General features: G+C 36.9%; 1 protein-coding gene across 12 annotated transcripts in view; it reads left to right on the forward strand.

The window, feature by feature from the left end:
- dock3 (dedicator of cytokinesis 3) overlaps positions 1 to 20820 on the forward strand; it is a 189812-nt gene extending 168992 nt beyond the window's left edge. For 5 of the 12 annotated variants that reach the window (XM_042749366.1, XM_042749370.1, XM_042749367.1 and 2 more), the window contains 21 exons: positions 81 to 107; positions 242 to 337; positions 872 to 932; positions 1035 to 1128; positions 2421 to 2569; positions 3892 to 3978; positions 4140 to 4244; positions 4377 to 4518; positions 5356 to 5522; positions 5616 to 5702; positions 6728 to 6907; positions 7131 to 7214; positions 7303 to 7419; positions 9206 to 9345; positions 10945 to 11077; positions 12757 to 12838; positions 12939 to 13057; positions 13179 to 13266; positions 14168 to 14287; positions 16571 to 16653; positions 18353 to 20820. In XM_042749366.1, the coding sequence (XP_042605300.1) occupies positions 81 to 107; positions 242 to 337; positions 872 to 932; positions 1035 to 1128; positions 2421 to 2569; positions 3892 to 3978; positions 4140 to 4244; positions 4377 to 4518; positions 5356 to 5522; positions 5616 to 5702; positions 6728 to 6907; positions 7131 to 7214; positions 7303 to 7419; positions 9206 to 9345; positions 10945 to 11077; positions 12757 to 12838; positions 12939 to 13057; positions 13179 to 13266; positions 14168 to 14287; positions 16571 to 16653; positions 18353 to 18937 (2746 nt within the window). In that variant the 3' untranslated portion in view covers positions 18938 to 20820. Of the gene's footprint in view, positions 1 to 80; positions 108 to 241; positions 338 to 871; positions 933 to 1034; positions 1129 to 2420; positions 2570 to 3891; positions 3979 to 4139; positions 4245 to 4376; positions 4519 to 5355; positions 5523 to 5615; positions 5703 to 6727; positions 6908 to 7130; positions 7215 to 7302; positions 7420 to 9205; positions 9346 to 10944; positions 11078 to 12756; positions 12839 to 12938; positions 13058 to 13178; positions 13277 to 14167; positions 14288 to 16570; positions 16654 to 18352 lie in introns of all 12 variants that reach the window. The other 7 variants (XM_042749368.1, XM_042749375.1, XM_042749369.1 and 4 more) reach the window with 5 other exon arrangements.
- Positions 20821 to 22747: the final 1927 nt, after the last annotated feature.

Consider the following 22747-nt stretch of genomic DNA (forward strand, 5'->3'; position numbering starts at 1 on the left):
ACAGCCACACATCCAGCTGTTTAAGTACTCTTGTTATAACCTGAGTGTCTCTGATTTGCCTTGTGCTGCGGGATTATTAGAACTCAACTGTTTGGGCCGTATCCCAGGTAAGAGGAATCTAACCCTGTTCAACCTGTCAGATGCCACTCAAATGGATCTTCCATTACAAGCCCCTCTTTTACCTTCAGCCCATTAAATGACCTTAAATAATTCTATAAATATGTGTGCCGTTTGTGTCTAGTCTGCTGGAGAAGATCGAGCAGGAGACCTGGAGGGAGACGGGCGTCTCTTTCGTCACGTCTGTCACGCGGCTCATGGAACGACTGCTGGACTACAGGTAAAACTCTCACAGATAAGTGTGGTTTATTTATTTACTGAATTAGCTTTTATTTTTATATCTTTGGTGTTCATTTCCATTTTAATTTAAATGTTATTTTTCGTCATTTTTGTATTTGTATTTAGCTTTAATTTTTTTTTTTTTATATTTATTTTATTTTTAGTTTTATATTTTTTTGTTTAATTATTTTTTTTATTTTTTTAGTTTTTTTTTTTTTTGTTGATTAACTTCTTTCCACATTGCAGATTATTCTAGCCTGTAGTTGCTCGCTTAAACAGGAAGTGGACATTTGACTGGCATGTAAAATGTTAACCAAAACTCATTATTGTTGTACGGTGTTTAACACTCAATACTGTAAATATGGAAAACTGTATGCAATCTTTGAACAAATTAAGTCAAAATTCTTTTGTAAATTGCATTAAAAAACAGCCAAATTCCAGTCCAACTTTGAATTTCGAGAAGTACCATATAAGGTCAGTGGGTGTGGCATTAGAGGGCGTGTCTAATGAGACTTCCTGTTTCTTGTGTCGGCAGAGATTGCATGAAAGGCGATGAGACAGAAAACAAGAAGATCGGCTGCACTGTTAACCTGCTGGTGAGTCACTCCATTCAATTTGCTGTCAACTTAATATATGCAATGTGGCATTTTTGCAATAAAACAAAAGCAACCTGATGATCATTTGATCTCTTTTTGTAGAATTTCTACAAATCGGAGATTAATAAAGAGGAGATGTACATCCGATACATTCACAAGCTGTGCGACATGCACCTGCAGGCTGAAAACTACACAGGTGAGACATTTCTCAGAGTTACTTCATATAGACACACTTAAAATCAAAGGTGCTGTATGTAAGATTTTGACTCTACTAAAGCATAAAAACACCATAATATGTTTGCAGATATTTAAGAAACATGCTTAGTTAACATACTTGTTTATCTGAGAAACAATGCTACAGTCAGTTATTCTTCTTTGAAAATGTGCGTTCTGGGCCGGAATGTCAATCTTTGTTTTGGTTTGTGAAACCCGCCCACTGTCAGTTTACCCAACTGTATTTCGGCACCCCGGGTTGCCAGTTGGCAGAAAACACAGCCTATTTAATTTCATTCATCGTCAAGTGCACTCGTTCCCATTTGTGTCATCAATCTGGCAACCTGTGTGTGTGTCAAGTCTGAGGAGGAGGGGCCAAAAACCCTCTCCAATATTTTGCGAAGAAAGCATATTTCATAGTTCAGCCACTTGGTGTCAATCCTACATACAGCACATTTAACATTTAAAAAAGTCAAGACACAGGAAACTGAAATGAAAAAACAACTAGATCTAGAGACACATTTAAAAAAAATAAAACTTAAACTTGCAACTTGAGCGTCACTTTTTTAAAGCGGCATTTCATGTGTGGGATGCTGCAAAAGACAAAAAGGCAACGCTCAAACATCCTTCTAGCAAAGGGGCGGAGCTACGGAAGATCTATAAAGTACACATTTTATCACTATGGGCCATATTTACTAAACAGGGCAAATTAGCGTTAGAGCACAATTCCATAAATGCGCAGATGGGAGTTGAAAATTCTGTGTGTGATTTACTAACAGTGTGCACATTAAAGAACACAGATGCAACCAGATCATTTCCATAATGACCAGCGCAATCTACCAAGAGCAGTGCAAATTACTGCCTGCTTAAAGACATGGTTTTCTGGGCATTAAATAATGGTGCAAATACCAGTAATTTGACGAGCGCAAACGTTAGTAAATCGTGTTGCGTGAATTATTTTAATACTCTTCTCCCAGAATTTTTGCGACAGAGAGGGGAACTCCTAGAAATGCATATTCAATAAGGTCAGGCGCAAAAATAACTGTCCACACCTTTTCAGCGCTAAGCGCTTATTCACTACATGTCTTTAGTAAATCCTGACAGTACTATTTTAACGGCAAAAGACCGTTTGCGCTGGCGCAGGCTGTTAGTAAATCTGACCCTATGTACGTTTCCTGGTATTTGAACCCATGACCTTTGTGTTGCTAGCACCATGCTCTACCAGCTCTAAAAGGAAGTATGTTACTCAAGAGTATTTCAACTTGTGTCTCACAGAGGCGGCATTCACGCTCCTGCTGTACTGGGAGCTGCTCCACTGGGAGGAAAGACCCCTCCGAGAGTTCCTGCACTATCCTGCGCAGAGCGAATGGCATCGCAAAGAGGGTCTCTGTCGTAAGGTCATCCACTACTTCAACAAGGGAAAGGTATTTACAGATATTAGTTTATTTCAACAGTGTTTAACCAAATTTTGGAATAATTCCTATCAAATTCAATTGAAAATTGTCCATGAACAATGATCCTCCACAGATTTGCGTTAGAAAAGAGCAAAAGATTGTCTGAAAAAATGGTGGGTGGCAGTGGTTACCAAAGCAGGATTACTCTATTATGTTTTAAACGTACAGACTCCATTCACACTTTTGTGGATAATTTCAGAATTATTTTGAACACAGTACTCACATGCTTCGGTCTGAAACACAAAGATCAGCAGATTACATATTTACAATTGCAATGCAGTCTTTGTGATTTGGTAATCGTGCTAAAACATAACACGTTATTGGCATTATTACACTTAAAAGGAAAAGTTACCAGCCAAAGTGTGAGTAACCAGCACTCACCAACTCCAAATTTACTTGTTGAGTGTTAATGTTAGGTCCTAACTCTGCACATTTGTGGTACTTCCGACCACAGGACAAATAGATTTGGAATTTCACTTGCCCATGTTGAGAGCAAACAGATCTATCATTGGAATTTCACTTTCCTATGTTGAGAGCAACCTTATAAAGAAAGTCAGTGGGGTCCAAAAGCACTGGATCGCATTGACTTTCATTATAAGATTTAAAAGTGAAAAAACAAACAAACATCAAAAAAACAAAAAACAAAAACTATTGACTTGTCAAAGTTGCAATGAAACAGAAGTAGCGGTAGATCTTTTCTTTTGAATTGTTACATACATCTAAATATAATGGATTATCGAAAGGACAAAAATGTAGGGCAGGACTTGGTTCTATGCGACGGTTTTTGATTGGATGTGGATAATAACGGAAAATAACGTGAATTTAATTTTTTACATTTTTAAAATGTCAAATAATTTTTCACATATTATGACTTTTTTTTGTCTTTGTTGAACATTTTGATAAACGTTGGTAACCAAATAATTGACGGTAGCCATTGACTTCCATAGTATTTTTTTCCATGCTATGGAAGTCAGTGGCTACCATCTGTCTGGTTACCAACATTCTCTAAAAAAATATCATCTTTTGTGTTTAACAGAAGAAAGAAACTCAGAGGGTTAGTAAATGATGACAGGATTTTCATTTCTGGTTGAACTATCCCTTTAATTCTCACAAACACCCGAGTAAACACCTAACTACTTTGTGCAAACTTAACGTAAGGAAATGTGTGCTGTGGCATTTCTTTCTATAAACCTACCTAAAACTTGCCATGCCAGAACTGATGACGTTTCTTTTCCAGAAATGTAAATCTAGTTTAAATTTCAAATGCTGGCCTGTTCTTGTTCTCTTCCCAGTGTTGGGAGTACGGCATCCCGCTGTGCCGTGAGCTAGCCTTCCAGTACGAGTCCCTGTACGATTATCAGAGTCTCAGCTGGATACGGGTCGGTGCTTTTTGATGTTCCTTTTTTAAAATGTGAATATATGAATAGAGATTATATAATAGCACTTTGAGTGGACCACACAGCTATTAATGTACTGTTATGTATTATGTTCAGAAGGAGGTCAACGCTGTGTGAATATTTAGCTCTTTCTTTCTTTACAGAAAATGGAGGCGGCGTATTATGACAACATCATGGAGCAGCAGCGACTAGAGCCGGAGTTCTTCAGGGTGGGATTTTATGGCCGGAAGTTTCCCTTCTTCCTCAGGGTGAGCTAATGCGATATTTACACGCTCTGTTTGTTTGTAATAATTTGGATTGAATTTTCAGTCCCTTAAATTATATAGCATTAAATTCTATAGTATGTATTTATTTATAGATTTTTCTTTCTCTCCACACAGAATAAGGAGTTTGTTTGTCGAGGGCATGACTACGAGAGACTCGAAGCCTTTCAGCAAAGAATGCTGGGAGAATTTCCACAAGCTATCGCCATGCAGCACCCAAATCAACCAGATGAGGGGATTTTACAGGGTGATGCCCAGTGTATCCTTCATAATAAGATGGTTGTGGGGTCTTTTAATGGAAAAGGGATAAGGAAATTGATTTAAAAAAATACAAATAAAAATTGAGTATATGAAAATAAATTTTCAATCAAGAAATAATTTTGTTTAAATCCAGTTAATTTCTGTTTAAAAGATTTTGTTTAAATAAATAAGAAATAAATCTGATTTACATTTATAGTATTTAAACACTAAATTAAATGTATAATTAAAAATGTAACTAAAATGTTTAATAAAAAAAAATTAACTTTCATTGACATGAAATTACATTTTAAATGTGTTTAATGTAATATAATATAATTTAATTTTGCATAAATATTATTAAAAAATGTATACTACCCAAAGACTTCCATGAAGTCATGTACTGACATAAATTCATGATTTATATTAATATAATATAATATTAATTTGTTTATAAAATTACAATTTTACGTAATTAATTAATGATGGTCAATGTATCCTTCTCTCTAATAACACCTTTACATTTTTAAAGTTAACCTTTAAAGTAGAAGTTTTTTTTATCCTAATTTACCATTTATTTTAGCAATTAACTAATTAAAAACCTGTATTTAATTGTAATTTTATGTTTGATATCATACATTTCAGTTGTTCAAAAGTCTATACCACTTGTAAGTAAAGGAGCAGCTTGGACACTCTGCAAAATATCTTTTTTTTTAATACAAAAAAAATTTAAATAAATAAAGTTTATAAATAACATACAATTGTGCTAGCTTTTTCATTTAGGGTTATCTATCCATTTAAAGTACTTTAATGTTTATGCTGTATAGTAGCTGTTTTTCCTTCATTTAAAGCTCCATAGACCTCCAGATCTACGCTGTGAATCCAGTTCCAGAAAACATTGATGTGCTGCAGATGGACCGTGTGCCGGACCGCATCAAGAGCTTCTACAGAGTCAATAATGTCCGACGCTTCCGCTACGACCGGCCCTTCCACAAGGGGTCCAAAGACAAGGACAATGAATTTAAGGTGAATGTTAAGTTCTTCTCTCAGAACAGCAGTGGATAAATGACTTTAACACCAGACTTAGGCTGAGGTTACATCACATGTCTGTGTTTTCAGAGTCTCTGGATCGAGCGGACCACACTTATCCTCACCCACCCTCTGCCCGGCATCTCCCGCTGGTTTGAGGTGGATAAGCGCGAGCTGGTGGGTGACTCTTCCAAACAAAAGCTGAATGTATCATCAACATAATGAAGTGACCATTTTAGTCTGCTTATTGAATCTCAATAATTGAAGTCAATCATTTGGAGCAGTCTTACAGTCTTTTTTTTTTTTTTAAATTTAGCATAAATAGTTAAATTATATATATATATATATATATATATATATATATATATATATATATATATATATATATATATATATATATAATTTTTTTTTTATTTTATTTTCTTTTTTATTTTCATTTTAATTTGTATTATAAATAAACAGCATATTTTTCTAAAATATATACATGCATGTGTGTGTATTTAAATATACATAATAAATATACACAGTACACATACATATATTATGTAAACAAAACATTTATTTTTAAACATCAATTAATTGCGATTAATCATTTGACAGCACAAAAAAAGTTAACTTTAATCAAGTTATGAATTTACATATTGATTTTTTTTTTTTACTATCCAAATTTATATTACCCAAACATTAAACTAAATTTATATACTGAAAATTTTAACTTAAACAATACTTAAAAAGTCACGAATTTACATATTAAATATGGTTTTAATATACTTTTGCATAAATAAATAAACAAACACATACTGTAAAATGTCATTTATACTACCTGAGCACTCAACTTAATTTAAAATTAGAAAATCATCTTAAACCATAAATACTTAAATTAATAGTTATTAAAAAAAAACATTCTAAATTACATTTATGCTACCCAAGCACTCAATTTAAACCTTATACATGTAAATTTCATGAAGTCTTCATGAGTTTCCATACATTCATTTTTAATATAACTTTTATAAAGTCATTAATTTACATATACCTTTTTTTTTTTTTTTTACATAATTAAAAAGCCCTCTGATTTAAATTTATACTACCCAAACACTAAGCTTGAAGATTGTTTAACAGCAATGTCAATCTAGTGTCCAGATTTACTAAACAGAAACTGTAAAATACAATCCGAGCACCTGTGTTTACCTCATGTATTGTAGATTGAGGTTAGTCCGCTGGAGAACGCTATATATGTGGTGGAGAACAAGAACCAGGAGCTGCGCACCCTGATCAGTCAGTACCAGCACAAGCAGCTTCACGGAAACATCAACCTGCTCAGCATGTGCCTCAACGGGGTGATCGACGCCGCTGTCAATGGAGGAATCGCCAGATACCAGGAAGTCAGTGCAAATTCCACCAAATTTGACTTGGAGGGGTTTAAAAAGAACATTGTTTCTCTTGGCAGATGAGTTTATAGTGCTTTAGAAAGCTCACGGTAGCAGAGCTGTTTCTTCACATTCATCTGACAAGCTTTTTGTTGCCCAAATGAATGAACATCAACCGTTCAGTCGTCATCCAAAAGCATAGTTTCATAATAAGTTGTCCACTGTGTTTTTGTGCCAGGCGTTCTTCGATAAAGAGTACATTAGCAGTCACCCAGAGGATACGGAGAAGATCACTCAACTCAAGGATCTGATGCAGGAACAGGTGAACACCTTCAAAACTTCTCCATTTTAACCAATCAAAAGAGAGTTACAAACATCCAAGAATGGTTCTTATTGAATAAACCTCACAGGTTCACATCCTCGGCATGGGTCTGGCTGTCCACGAGAAACTGGTGCATCCGGAAATGCGTCCCCTGCACAAGAAGCTGATCGATCAGTTCCAGATGATGAGGAGCAGCCTCTGTCATGTGAGACCTTCTGATGAATTCATCAACAATACTTGAATTTAACCATATATTTTTAGCCCCAATAAATCAAAATTTAGATAGAGTTCCCAACAAATCTCAATTTATTTGATTTTATTGTAATTGTGATGGCTTATCTATCAAGAGTAGCAACTAGCATAAGAAGTGCTGCCAACATGCATGCAGAGCTGGGTAGATTACTAAATTTTAGTTCATTACTGATTACAGTTACATTATGAAAACTTCAGTTAGTAGGTTACTCATTTTAGGAATTGTATTCTGACTACTTTTTAGATTACTTTTTATCTAGCTTGTTTTAAACTTACCATAAAATGTACAATACTGATATAAAAAAGCAAAGAGAAAGAAAATATGTTCCATTTTTGATATCAACATCTTTAAATATTACATTAAACAAGGTGTTACAAAACTTGTCTTAATGTAAGGACTGCATTGGATTTGTGAGTTGAAAAAAAAAGATAAAAATGTTAAATTATTTAAACACTATAGAGATAGAAATATTCTATTTGTTTACCCGAATGTCAATGTGACCATTAAGCGATGTCAAACTGTAGACATTCGAATGTGTTGTTACATTATTGAAATATTAACGTTCTCAGAGATATTTCAAGTAATATTATATGTCAAACACGCTATAAATGGTGTCTTTTCTTTGATAATCAGATATTTGTCATAACTAGCTACCATGGCAACACACAAACTTTATATGTTAGAAACTATTTTTTTTTCCTCGACATGGTTGGAACAACACAATACAAACTATGACGATCGCGGGTACTGATTATGTGCTTTATTCAAATGTTAAAAGTTTGAATATCATATTACGAAACATTTATAGCCACACTGAAAACAAAAACAGATAGTTTAGATAGTTTACCTCAGATTTTGAAAATAAATTAAAGCAAACGTATGTTAAAACACGTTCTAACACATTGTGAACCAACAAGCGTATTCCATAACAAAGATGGTACAGTATCAGTCACTCAGTATGTACATTTAATGATGTTAAAAGGTTTAATATTTATGAATTAGATTATAAACTTATCCATTTTGTTGTGAGAGCAGTGTGCTTCCAGAGCCCTCCCACACACACTTCTGATTGGCTGTGACATTTGATTGATTCTGTCGCGTCACGTTGTCGCGTCTTGTCTGGTGTGGACACCCAAATTGCTTGTAGCTGGAATATTGTCGCGTCGCGTGTAGTTAGGACAAAGTGTAACAATTGCAACCACCCACAACACCCTAGAATACCCTAGCAACCACAAAGCAATTTATCAGTCTGAGAGACTGGATGGCCTTAAAATCTTTAAACGTAAAACTGCTCCAAAATTTAAGCTTTTACAAATTTAAGACTACTTCAAACTTTTAAAACTGCTTCAAACTCTATAATCAGGCCAACTTTAAATTTGGATGACTCATTTAAGACTTCACGCATTGGCGTTTCCAAATATTTGTCCAATCAAATATGTTCTAGGATGAGAATATGCTATTTGCACTTTTAATATAACCTACTTCTTGGTATGACCAGTAATGAACCCCCCCCCCCACCCGCCCACCCTCCATTTTCCAGTTTGAAAAGGAAATGTCAATACAGGATAGAAAACTGCGCTTAAGTACATATTTCATAGGGTCTTTAGATACATTTTGCTTTTCTCACTTTACTCTTTGCACAGATTCAGTATCAAACACAGTTTTTTGTAATATAAACTGGTGTGCTGTATGAAATATGTGCTGGCATGAGTGCAGACAGTGTAGATATTCAGAGTAGTGTTTCTATGTGGCCCTGCAGGGCCTGCCTGGTCTGGATAAGCTGAGTCCAGCCTGCTCAGGGTCCAGCACCCCACGCGGCATTCTCGCCACCCACAGTCCCATGAGTCCTGACAGTATCAAGCTCATGCACCGGCACAGGTCAGTCCACCTGCATGCACACACTTGTATATATTGTACATAAACTTTGTAAATGAGCCTAAGTGTGTTTTGTGTGTATTAGAAAAAGTGATGTATGAATTGATTTATTGTTTGAAGTTTTTCAAGTTTTTAAATTAGGTTTTTAAGTTTGAAAAATCAAATTCATTCACAAAATGGAAATCTATTCCGCATACTTAATATACTTATTTATTTGTTTATTTTTAATTTTAGGAGATGTAATAGCATAATAGCACTATAAGCATGTAACGAGATATACAGTAACAGTATTATGAGGGGCCAAAAAGAAAATAAATATGGAAACTGTTCTTTTTATTTTGTATTTACTCAATAATGTGTATTTAGTTTGTATTTTTTTTTTTTTTTTATATTTGGTTTTTTTTTTCAAAGTTTACTCATGTTACTCATTTAAAATTAAATTATATAAAAATATAATTGATTTAAATAAATTAAAATACATTTACGTTTAAAATAAAATTTTATTACATTTGCAGAGGGGTAAAATAAGTATTGAACACGTCACCATTTTTCTCAGTTAATTTTTCTAAAGGTGCTGTTGACATGAAATTTTCACTAGATGTTGGTAATAACCCAAGTAATCCATACATACAAATAAAACAAAACAAATAAGTTCAGAAATTAAGTAATGTGTAATAAAATGGAATGAATCAGGGAAAAAGTATTGAACACACTTACTGAAATTTATTTAATACTTTGTACAGAAGCCTTTGTTTTATACTAATTTTATGTAATTTTGCCAATTTTAGTAGTTTTTGTTTGTTTGTTTATTTGTTTGTTATGTTTATTTTTAAATTTAATATTTTATTACAGCATTATTTAAATTAATGAAAACAAACTTGTTCCAAACTTTGTATGAATATTCAGGGTTTTATTTTATATATTCCAAAAATGTTCATTCTCTATATATATATATTTTATTAAGGGTTTTTTGTTCCAAACTTTGTATGAATATTCAGGGTTTTATTTTTTATTTCCTGTGTGGAACGTAGTATTGAATTGTGATTCATTTTTTATCAGTGTGTGTTGTACACACATATGTTTGTGGGTTATAGACAGAGATTCCTGTTTTCTATAGACACAGCCCTTCCTCTCTCTTCACAAACACTCCTTGACCATGTATTCCTCATAAACACGCGTACACACTCATGCTGCCCACCCTGAACACACTAGCTTCAGCTCTGCCACGTCTCTCTCATGTCTCTCTCTGTTTGTTCCTCTCTCTCCTTTTCTCTCTTCTGTCACTTTTCCTCACGTATGTTTGACATCTTTCTGAGTGCATGCTTTACACTCCTCTTGTTTCTCCTCTTGTTTGCATGCTTTACACTCCTCTTGTTTCTCCTCTTGTTTATTCTGTCTTTTTCCTCCTTTTTCGTTCATACTTGCATGGCTGCCTGTGTTCTACCACTCTACAATCTCTATTTTTCCATCTTGAATGATTTTCCTTATCCATGCATGCGTTCCCCGTTCTCCACTTCTCCTGCTTTTTGTTTCCACCCCTATATTCCCTATCCCTCTCCTCTCCCTGTCTCTCTCTCTCTCTCTCTGTCTATCTGTCTCTAGCCCTCTGAATGTGTTGGGCTCTGTCCGCCACTCCTCCTCTTCTCTCTCCTCTCACACCTCCAGTGAGACAGGAAACCTGCTCATATTGACAGACAGTATGATGGAGCACCCGGAGGACCTCTACCGCATGCAGGTGGGCTACATTAGCTTATAATGTACACCTATAGTGCACAAATTCACCCTAGTGACCAAACAAGACACCCTAGCATTCATTTAAGCAGCCAAGTAGGCATGTAGAATATCCTAGCGTAACACCTCCGGTTCTACTTAACCCTCTCAGAGTGGGATTCAAACCAACCACAGCCCTTAGTATCGGTCGCTAGTGCACCTCTTCAGGCCAGGGGAGTGAGGTTTACCTGCACAGCTCTTACTAGCTGGCCTCCGTTACAATCACTCCCCAAAGCTAGCTCCAATTCTGGGTCACGGCACCAGTGTAAGCCCTCTGGTTCTACTCACCCTTTGTGGTATATGTAACTAAGGCCAGCGAGTAGGTGCTGTGCAGGTAAACCTCACTCCCCTGATCTCAAGAGATGCACTAGCGACTGATGCTAGTGGCTGCAGTCATTTAGCTTCCTTGTTATTGCTTCCGCCTCCCATGTCGGAGACCCAGGTTCGATGTCTAATCAGAATGAGAACGAGGTATAGCGGTGAGGACCCGGGAGAGAGGGGTTACACATAGGAGTTGGACGCATTAACAAAGATGCTAAAGACCATAGCCTCTAGCATCAGTCGCTAGTATACCTGCTTAGGCCAGAATAATGAGGTTTACATGCACAGATCTAACTAGCTGGCCTCCGTTACAATCGCCCCCTAAACTTCACTCCCATCCGGGTCAGGGCACCAATTTAAGCCCTGCACCCCACTCTGGGGTGCATTTCCCAAACGCAACAATGATGGCAAGTTCCGTCCTTACCAATATAGTTCAATGGAACTTGCGACCATATCAGCAACCAGCCACCAACTAGCCTAACAACCCAGCAGAACACCCTAGCATCTGCATAACAATGCCTTAACACGGCTAACACTCTAACAAGCACCTATACTGTCCTAGCAATGTCTTAATGTCTCATTCGGTCTCTTCATTATGTCCAGTGTAAACAGCCTCTAGCTGTTACAGTGTGATGCGAGCAACAACAGTTGCATCCGGTGTAGACAAAGCATTAGCACAGCAGCAACCACCCATCACCTAGCAACAGCCTAGCAACTACTCTGAACACCCTATCAATCTTACATCCGCCTATTAGCATCAACCACTTACATCAGCAATGCAATGCATTAGAATACACAAAGATCTGCAAAACAAGCGCTAGCATTGCTTAGCAACACCCTAGCAGACTAAAATCATCCAACTTAGCAACCACCAAGTAATACCCTAGTAACCACTCATGTTATCCTAACAAAATCAGCATTAATGAACACTCATAAGTCACCTACAATCACCCATGATCTATCAATACCCAAGCATCCTCTAAGAATCTAGAAACTGTCTAGCAACATCCTAGCAGGAATATTGACAACCTTGCATCTTTTCATAACACCCTAGCAACCACTTAACAATGTCCTAGCGACCACCCAGAGCACCCTATCAATCTAGCATCCACCTAGCAGAAAATGTAAGGTAAATTTCTAGAAACTACTCAAGAATTCCTGGATGTTTTCCAGGATGTTTTGGAAATTTTCTGGAATTTACTGGGAATTTTCTACCCTTTGCAACCCCAGACAACCTCTCACAACACCCTAACATCTACATAGCAACACGAATGCCGTATCTGATCTTTTAAAGTCATTTTTGCTTCCAATATAACATTTCAGCCCAGTCCATCATCGTCCAGTTTGAGCTCGACGCATTCAGCTCCATCTCAGATGATCAACTCAGGGCACAGCAGCATCAGAGGTGAGCGCCAATAAACTTTTCATAAAGTTTAACCTTGGGAACAGCTCAGTTTCAAGTCTCAACTTAAAACTGAGATAAATTGTATTTACTTTCTCTCCAGTTGGGTCCCCATCACTACCTGACAGATACAGACACAACCGAGAGCTGTTAATGCTCCTACCACCACACAGGGACCGTCCTAGCAGTGCCATGTACCCCAACATGACCGAGAATGGACAGGTGCGTTTTTTTGTTTTGTTTTTTTAAAACAGTACACTTGCCAGGAAATTAAAGTTTAAATGGTAAGGTGATGGAAGTAATATAATATCAAAATACTTTTTTCTTTTGCATTTTCCACCAGCCTACTAACCATCAGAGGGCTCTTTACCATCAGGTTATTGGTCCCTGCAAACCCTGCAGTGACCCCAATCTCTCTGTGGCTGATAAAGGTATGACTGGGTGTGTATGAATCTTTGAACCCACTGTACCGCTCTATTCCTTCACAGTCCCACAATTCCCTTAGATCAGGCAGAAATTTACAATACACACTGAAATCGCATACTGTCAGAGTAGGTACTGCATTTGATGAAATTACTTTGTGACCAGTAGAAAGTATGTTAAATATTTGGCTTACTTTGTGACCAGTAGAATTTTTTTCGATTGTTTTGAGGGAGATGAATTGTAGTTAAAGTTTTTAGGCAACAGATGTAAATGGTGAGTTTCAGAGTTGGTCTAGGCTGGTTTGGAGCTGATGTAACTGGTTTACCAGCATAACCATGCGGTTTACTAGTTCCATACCAGCTCTGAACAGTCTGCCATCATTGTTTGCAGATATTGTTATTAACTTTATCTCTGGTTTATCAAATTGTGCCTCAGCCTAAAAAAAGCTTATAAAACAAGAATCCTTGGTAAACCATCTTCACCAAGAATGTTGTACAAGTTTATAGATGAATGCTGAGTCTAGTTGACCAACTTCACCAGCTAAGTAGAACAGCTGTCTTGGTAAAGCAGGTTTACCAAGGAAGTCTTGCTTGTTAAGCTGATTTATGATAAACCAAAAACTAATTTATAATTAACAGTGGATATTAGAGTTTCCAGGCTGGTTAGTGCTGGTTTAGCTGGTTTACCATCATGCTTGTTACTCTCCAACACATCCTAGCCGGTTCTTTGTTAAGCTGGTTTGCTAAGGAAGTCTCATTTGTTAGGTTAGTTTAGCAGTCGGTTGAATACACCAGGATCCAAACCTCAACCTTTTAAGCAGGAATTCCTAAGGTATCTGACCTTCAGATAAGGTTCCAGCGGGTCATTAATGATATGTATGGTGATGGAGATCTTTGTTTTTTTTGGCAGTGTTGACAGCTCCCAGCAGCTGGAGTTTGGACAGTGGCACCAGGGACACTCTGCCTTTCCTCTCTGCTCATGTCGGGAGTGTGATGGCCCCACCTGTTCCCCCCCGCACCCTTCCTCCCGGTAAGAAACAACAATATCTTTGAGGAAAGGTTTTAATAAAGAGAAAGACATTTCATGAAACCATTATGCATTCGCTGTGGCGTCATGTCATTAGTTACACTGGATCTTCTACGCATGATGAGGTCCCACAATATGTCTGTTTAGCTACACAAGCTGATTTGACATATATTTGGAATGTGTATCTGCCAAGGTGTGCATGGACTATTTGGAGGAATTAATGAAAAGATGAAGCCAATAGAGTTAAGAAATCTAAGAAATCAAAAGATGCCTGCTTAAAATATTTTGTACAGTCTCGAATTCTAGTGCAATATTTATTAGATTGGACTTGGCTTCATTAAATATCCTCCTCTGTTTTAAACAGAGGTTGCTGTTGCTGCTTCTTGAGGAACATAGTTACTGTAAATCACACCTTTTTAAGCTTAAATCCATATATAGAAGCAAACTAGTGGTTGACAAGTAACATTTTTTTACACACACTGTTTTTCACACATTGTTCACTATTTGCATATTTTGTTTATTTTATAATGCATATGCCAGTAAATTATAGGAAAAAATAATATTGCTATTTCCTTTTTGAATACAGTAATATTACACATCACGTCAACTGCCCAAATGTGGTATCCTCCTTTTCAACCACCCTACATTGGAAGTGTAGCATCCTCTTTTTAATTTAAAGGGGTCATACGATGCGATTTCAATTTTGGAGTGTTACAAGCTCTTGGTGCATAAAGAAGATCTGTAAAGTTGCAAAGACTAAAGTCTCAAATCCAAAGAGATATTCTTTATAAAAGTTAAGACTTGTCCACACCCCACTAAGGCCCCATCCACACGGAGACGCGTTTCGCTGTATACCCATAAATTTTGTATCATTTTGGAAGAGAGAACCCAATATTTTTTGAAACGGGGTCCCAGAGTGGATAAATTTGAAAACGCCGCCTTTGTGTTTTCGTGTGGACAGCAAATTCGTATATTTTCTGAAACGATGACGTCATCAGCCCACGTCTCACCCCTAGTCAGATACCGGTACGTAACGTAACAGCAACAAAAACATGAACAAACACTGAACGATTGTCTTTTTATTAACTAACATTAACACGGATAACAAAAACATGTAACATGTAACATGTAAAACACTGCGCGCAAGGTTTCTGCGCATAGTCCAAGTCTTCTTCTCCATTTTTAGTGTATCTCTGTGGCAGAACTATAGCGCCACATGCTGGTCTGGCATGTATACTACATTGTTTTGTGTCGGTTTTGTGGTTTTGTGTGGACACAGATATTTCTTGAGACGAGGAAAAAAAAAAATTTATATTACCTCACATCTCTCCGTCACTATGTAGAAAGATTACAAAAAGAAAGAAGGCATACCTTTTATTCTCGTTGTAGTATTGTTGTTGCCGCCACCGCCGCCATATCGTATAGACACTGTGTGTTTCATTCTGAAAGTGAAACTACTTTGTTTAGCATTCCAAAAGAGGATGATATCTGCTCCGTCATGCCAGGAGCTGATCCATGCTGATTGCTGAGGAAATATATTAACTCTGCACTGTGGATCGTCCAGCCCGAGGTCGTCACATGTGGTTGCCGCAAGCCAAATGGACACTTCTTTGTAGAATCTCGCCCCCACCCACCCCCGCCTCTGCACACTTAAGCCGGCCTCCGCTCACTCTAGGTGTGTGACACTGTTTCGTTGAGAAAGTGAAGCTACTTTGTTTGGCCTTCCAAAAGAGGACACGACTAGAAATCATGTTTATATCACGTTTATAATGGGTTTTATGTTTATGTCTTGTCGTTCCGGCCGGACAGGGTATCACAATATGTTAAGGGGTGTAACATTTCCATCACACGCTTGAGGTATTTGGAGACTGAATAAGAGTTTGGTAGGTGGCGTATCATTTTTGTTATCGCTTTTGGTATTTGTGAGATTTGTAAAAATCGATGTGTTTCAGAAGGAGGGGCATAGAGGAGAAAGAATAATGTACAGTATGTGGAAAATAATGTGTTTTTTGAACCTTAAACCACATAAACACATTTCATTACACCAAATAGCAGCATCATATGACCCCTTTAATAGTTATTGTCACATTTGATCATTGATCCTCTGCTGATCCAATGCTCCTCATTCCCTCTTCCCAACTCATTAATCTCCTCTGAACAGTTCAGAAAGAATCCTTCATAGTGCTTGCTGAGTGAATGCGCATGCTGACGTGTGTTTGCGCGCAAGTGTGTTCCGGCGTGTGCTCTTTCCAACCCTGGTTCTGTCCAACTGTGTCTCCCCTTTAGGACACTTCTCGATGCACTTTGATGCTTTCCACCACCAGATCAACGAACTCCCTCCAGCTCTCCCCGCGCGTTCTTTAAGAAAGGTATCCTCTGTCTAGATGTGTCCTGTTAGTCTTTGTCATGCATGTCTACACTAGCATTCCAAGATGTCTTACGTCCTGTAGACCTCAGATGTCCCCCAGTCAAATTCACCCTAAGCCGAACTGTACCTGAGTCTGGTTCAGAAAATTTTTCAGTGTTTGGGAGTCCTTGGTGTCCCTAAGATGCTAAAGTGTTTTGGGTTCATATTGTAATTTGTGTGCATTTGTATATGGATGCATCAGTAGTGCAATTATTATGTGTTTGTGAATGTATATGCCTGGGTTGTATTTTCTCTGAACATCAGTTGGATGAAAATTTGTAAAATGAAATTTGAAGGATTCAGTTATCCAGAAAAAAAACTTTTACATTTGTGGATTTAGCAGACACTTTTATACCAAGTGAATTAGAAAAAAGAGCAAAAGCAATTTGTCAAGATCCAAAAATATTGTTAAAATACAGTGCCACGTTTATTAGACCCCTAGATGGGAAGGCAAATTAAAATAAAAAGTTGAAAATAGAGAAATATTTAAATGTCTTTGGAATGAAAAGTGTTATTGTTCTGTAAAATATTTAGTCACAGTTAGAAGGTAGACTTTATCTCTGATAGTGACTGAAAGCAGTGCTCAATCCTGCTTCTGGAAATCTACATTTCAATCCAAATTTGATCAATATACTAGAATTTTAATTTGATGGTTTTTGTTGGTTGATGTGGTTAATGGTGTTTTTTGGAAATGCCATTCTTTTGGGTAAACATATTTGCAAGTCTCTATTGTACATCAAATAATTTTTGAATTTATGAATAGATTTCAGTCATGAGAACTCTTGGGATAGATTGTAAAATCTTTATTATTGTAAATAGAATGTACAAAGGTTTGGTCTTGGTGGACTAGATCTGAAAAGCTGCTGCTACTGCAGAGCAGGTAGACTTGCTTCTGCTAAATGCTCGGATCATAAAATTAAGGATACATGCTGCTGCTGCTAGAGAAAGGAAGATTCCCCCATATAGCAGATCTAGACAGGTGGTGCTGGGGAGGGGGTGGGCTAAGATGAGGACACGCATAGGTCACAGATGCAGCATTAATTGAATATGTCCTGGTTTCATAGGTAAACAGTAATGAGTACTAAATCTGATTAGGAACATTAAATTGACTTAATTAGAATGCAAATAAAGTTTCATGGCTGATCTATTCATTCTAACATAGGTTAGTAGACAAGTTCATAAAATAATTTTGATTTTTGGGTGTACTATCCCTGGAAGTTCATGGAAAGATCAACAAGTGTGATGAGGTTCCAGTCTATCTAGAAGTATGTTATGATCGACAGTGTCAAACTCAGCACTAAGATCTAGTAGTACCAGCAATGATATTTTGCCAGAATCAGAATTAAAGCGAATATAATTCATTATCTTAATGAGCGCTATCTTTGTGCTGTGATGAGGTCGGAAACTAGATTGAAAATTGTCCAGGTATCCATTTGAATTTAAGAAGTTGTTCAGCTGATTAAAAACTACCTTTTCAATAATCTTGCATATAAAAGGAAGATTTGATATTGGTCTATACTTGCTCAATATCATGTTATCAGGATATCTCTTGTTATCTTTTTCTAATGTCTTCCTACTGGTCTTTCGTTTTAACACTGTAACAGATAAGGTGCTAATGCAATATATTGTATATAAACTACTTGTTTACCTTTCCTCACCAGTCACCCCTGCACCCTATACCTGCCTCACCCACCAGTCCACAATCGGGCCTGGATGGCAGTAACTCCACCTTGTCCGGCAGCGCCAGCAGTGGCGTCTCCTCCTTGAGCGAGAGCAACTTCGCCCAGTCCTCCTCCGAGCCTCCGGCTCGTGCCGACACCTTGGACTCGATGCCGAGCAGCCAGGCCTGGACCACGGACACAGAGGAAGCCGAGAGCCCCTACCTCCCTGTACGCTACAGCGTCTCCGAGCCAGAAGTTCTGGACCCACTCAAACCCGCTCCCTGTCGTAGTCATTCAGCCCCGTTGGGCGTAACCCCAGGGATGCCCACCGATGGGCACCACCATCATCACCTTCATCTCCACCATCCCCACCCACATGCAATACACATCACCCATCCGCACTACCACCACCATGAGCTTGCACCTGCTCTGCCTCTCAAACCTTACCTGAGGGAAGGGTGTATCCCTGAAGAAGACCTGCGGCTGGTTCCAAGGCCAATGCCCCGCAAGATTTCACAGCCTCTGCTCACTAACAAGGAGGAGCAGGCCAAGGTGGCCTGGGAACATGGCATCAGTGAAGAATAAATGAAGAGCAAGGTTAAGCTTGGACTGTTGGCTTTAGTGTGATAGGTGGTTGGGTTCTGGGAAAGTCCCAAGAACTGACTGGGTTTGAACATCTACTCTACTTCCCATGTATCCAGTGTAGGTCTTTGAAACCTTTTAAGAAGTGCTTGACATGTTGCTGAGTTTCTACATGCTAGTGAGACATTTTGTTGTGTGCTTAGTGGTTGTTGATTGGGAGTTGCCCAGAAACCTTGAGTTCAAACTGCTTGTAGAGCCAAAGCTACTTCCCCTCATTAGTATCAGTATATTGATTGGATAATACAGATATAGTCCCGAAAGTTAAGAAAACAGACTTTAAGATGAAACAGGAAGCACAAAATCACATTCAGGTGGTTTTCAGGTGTGCCAGATCCAAGCGTTTTGTGTCCTAAGAGAGAGATACACCTCTTGTCAAGGTCTACAACTTGTTAACACTTCATAACCATCATTACAATAGTTTTGATTGATTGACAACACACAACTTTAAAAATACTTTCAAATAGATGTTGTTCTGGTTGGGTTGCACATTAGCACTTAACCTTGGAGCACCAAATACCTTATTATTTTTGTCTATATAATATATATATATTATTTTTTAATCTAGCTATTTATAAATAATTTAGAAAGTGGTCAAAAGTGGATCTGTGGTTCCTTCAATAGTGGCTAAAATTTAAATTAAGTTCACTTTCATCTCGGTAGCCCACATAAGGGTGGATTTCAGATCCACAAAGATAACGTCATTGACTAAATTCTAATTTCTTCTGACAAGATACTTCCCAGTCCAATGCAAAAGCCTCAGACGTGGTTTTATTAACACAGCGGTTGATATAACATGCTAACACTTCATTACCAACCTAAAAACACTTAACAGAACGTCTGCTAGCTCCTGCACGGTTGCGGGAAGCTTCTCCTCAGAGAGAATCTGCACTGATGTGACAGTAAGAGGCTTTTACAATCTTCGTAAAGCCTCATTACACCCACAATATTGTCGTGCTGCGAAAGCAAATCAGCCACTCTCAACACTACTACCCCGTTACACTAATAACACAACAGCCAAAGCGCTGTTAAATCAAAGCCATTTCACAGATGTCTCCTCACGGTAAAGCGGCTTTCGGTCTCAGTAGGTTCCTTTGGGAATTGATTTCCGTTGCTCTGAGTTGACAGTTTTCATAAAGAAGTATATTTTTAGATAGAGCTGTTATAAAATTCCAAGACTTTAATATAATTGTAAAGTATAAAAAAATATGAAAAGAGAGTTAGAATAAATACAGCTTAGATGATATCATACACTATATTGCTATGAAAGATTATATGACACATTTCTAAAGATGGAAACAAGGCAAGATTCATGAGTGTGTTTTATGTTGTGAGTTGAGTGACTTCGATAAGTCTTTCCGCTGCCGATAGATACAAATTCGGTACCTGATGTTCTTTGCATATTAACTTCTGACGACTTGAACGTATGTGTTATTTAAAAAGCTAATTTTTATGTACAATGTGCATGTTCTCTTCAATGGTGGTGATAATATTACGCTACATCACTTGAAGGGAGGGTCTGGTAGAGATATTGCTTGTACTGTATATCTACACATCCTCATCCACAACACCATTAACTAGCATTTCATGTCATGTGAAACTATTAATTATATCTGCTTTAAGCAAAACACTGCATATTGAGTCTGGAGTAAACTTAAGTGGCAGGAAAAACTTAAATCTGCTGGCCCATTTTAATTTCATTTTCCAAAAGAAAGCAAGAACATGCATCCAAGAAAGCAACAAATGGTAAAATCTGTATTTTATTTTTTGTAAAAAAAAAAATTATTATTGCTATTATGGGTATTGTCCCATTAATTTTAGAGTCTATATTTTTTGTAAAAAAAATTGTATTGGCCTTTAATTTGGTTTTTTTGAAAAAATTGTATTATTGCTATTATGGGTATTGTCCCATTAATTTTAGAGTCTAATAAATTTCTGGCTTACAAGTATACACTTAAGACTGGTCGTAGTATGAAATGTACTTCAACACCAATACTTGAAGAATATCAAAGGCAAAAGGCAAGTTTAACGCTAACTTAACAGCGTTTTTGTGCTTTTATGATATGAAGACTGTACTGTTCATGGCAGTATATGTACAGAGAGAAATGCATGTTAATGGCTGATAGGACTGATAGTTCATCACTAAAGGCCTTGTTATGGTCAGGGAAAGTGTCTATCAATGTTTTGATAGAGGACCTTCTTTAGATGCGGGAATCTCTTAATTCATTACATAATGAATATTCCCGTCTGTTTTCCTTCAGTCAGACAAAACTGCAAATGTATCTCCATTCTGTCTATTCATATGTATGCACTTCCTCCTGAAGTAAAACTTGGGTAACTGGTGATGGTATGTATTTGTAGATTATTATTTATAATTATTGGTTTTTGTTTACTTAATTATAGACACATAATGATGAAGTAAGAGTGTTATGTCTCCAAAGACATATAGAAATGGTTTGACTGATGAGTTATTAATAATTATTTATATTAACCGTAATATCTTAAGGTTAATAAATCATTTTCTACACATTAAATATTGAATGATCAGGGACGGAACTGGAATCTATGCAAAGATCGAGTGTTATAAGAGAGAGTGTATCTGTGACGGCCCATTCTGTGAATATTAGCACTGATAAACTAAAAAAAGCATTAATATTTATTGTTTTGAGCATTTCTTATTATGGCTTTCTAGACATTTTGCATGTAAATACAGACTGACGGATACAGTGCGTCTTGTATTCATTCACCGTTCTAATTTTGCTTGCATAATCAAGCAAAAAAAATAAGTTTGAAGCGTATTATAATCACAATTCATCAAATGAAGGTTAGTCATTTGGCACAAAAAAAAACGAGTGTACATATTTTACATGTTTGATATCTCCGTGGAGGCAAACCGACAGTTTTGGATTCAGAGTTTCAGACTGAGGGTGACATTTTATTTTTCACATGATGAGGTTGCCCTGATCAGCATCTATAATTCAATATTTTCTGTTCATCTCAATAGTGATTAGTGTGAATTGCTAATAAAATATTGGGTTAATTTTCCTGTATTTTGCTGAAAGGATTGATTGCCTTATATTGGAAATGGCCGTTTCTGGTAATCTAAGAGGATGAAATTGTCTCTGTACATATGAGTAAAGATACTAAACGCTCTGGTCTGCATTACAGTTCGTACCACACATTACGTTTGGCTTTATTTTGTATATATAATCCTTCAAAAGCTTTGTATTTATATGGTCAAGAGGGACAAATCATGTATAGACTGAAATTAATTGTCTGCCTTGTACTTTCTGATGTAAATGTGTTTTTAAAACTAAACTGCGAACATGAAAAAAGAAAAAAAAACAATCTTTCAATGGCCTAATCACTACAGTTATTTTGTGTATTTTGCATTGAAATCTGAAGAGCGTTTTGTTTTACCATGCAGAACTACGAAAACCTTTGTACAAGTATTCTCAAAGTATTTTTTCTGTATATATTGTGCTAGCATGAATAAATGTGGTGTGGATTTTAGATGTAAATACACACATTTTTTTCCTACTCACTTAACCGCTGTGACGTGTAATTCATTAATAATGCCTATTATTAAAGATAATGTTTTATCAACTGATATTTGCCTTCCTTTCTTTCTTTGGAATACAGTGTTAATTCTCAGTATACAATCAACAGCCAAATAGTCTTCTTTTGTAATAGTCTTTCTTACTAACATAAACATTAATATCTCGTTTCGCCCACTCGAATGACGAGTTATCTTAT

The sequence above is a fragment of the Cyprinus carpio genome, chromosome B22 (genome assembly GCF_018340385.1).
Source record: "Cyprinus carpio isolate SPL01 chromosome B22, ASM1834038v1, whole genome shotgun sequence".
NCBI classification, from domain to species: domain Eukaryota; kingdom Metazoa; phylum Chordata; class Actinopteri; order Cypriniformes; family Cyprinidae; genus Cyprinus; species Cyprinus carpio.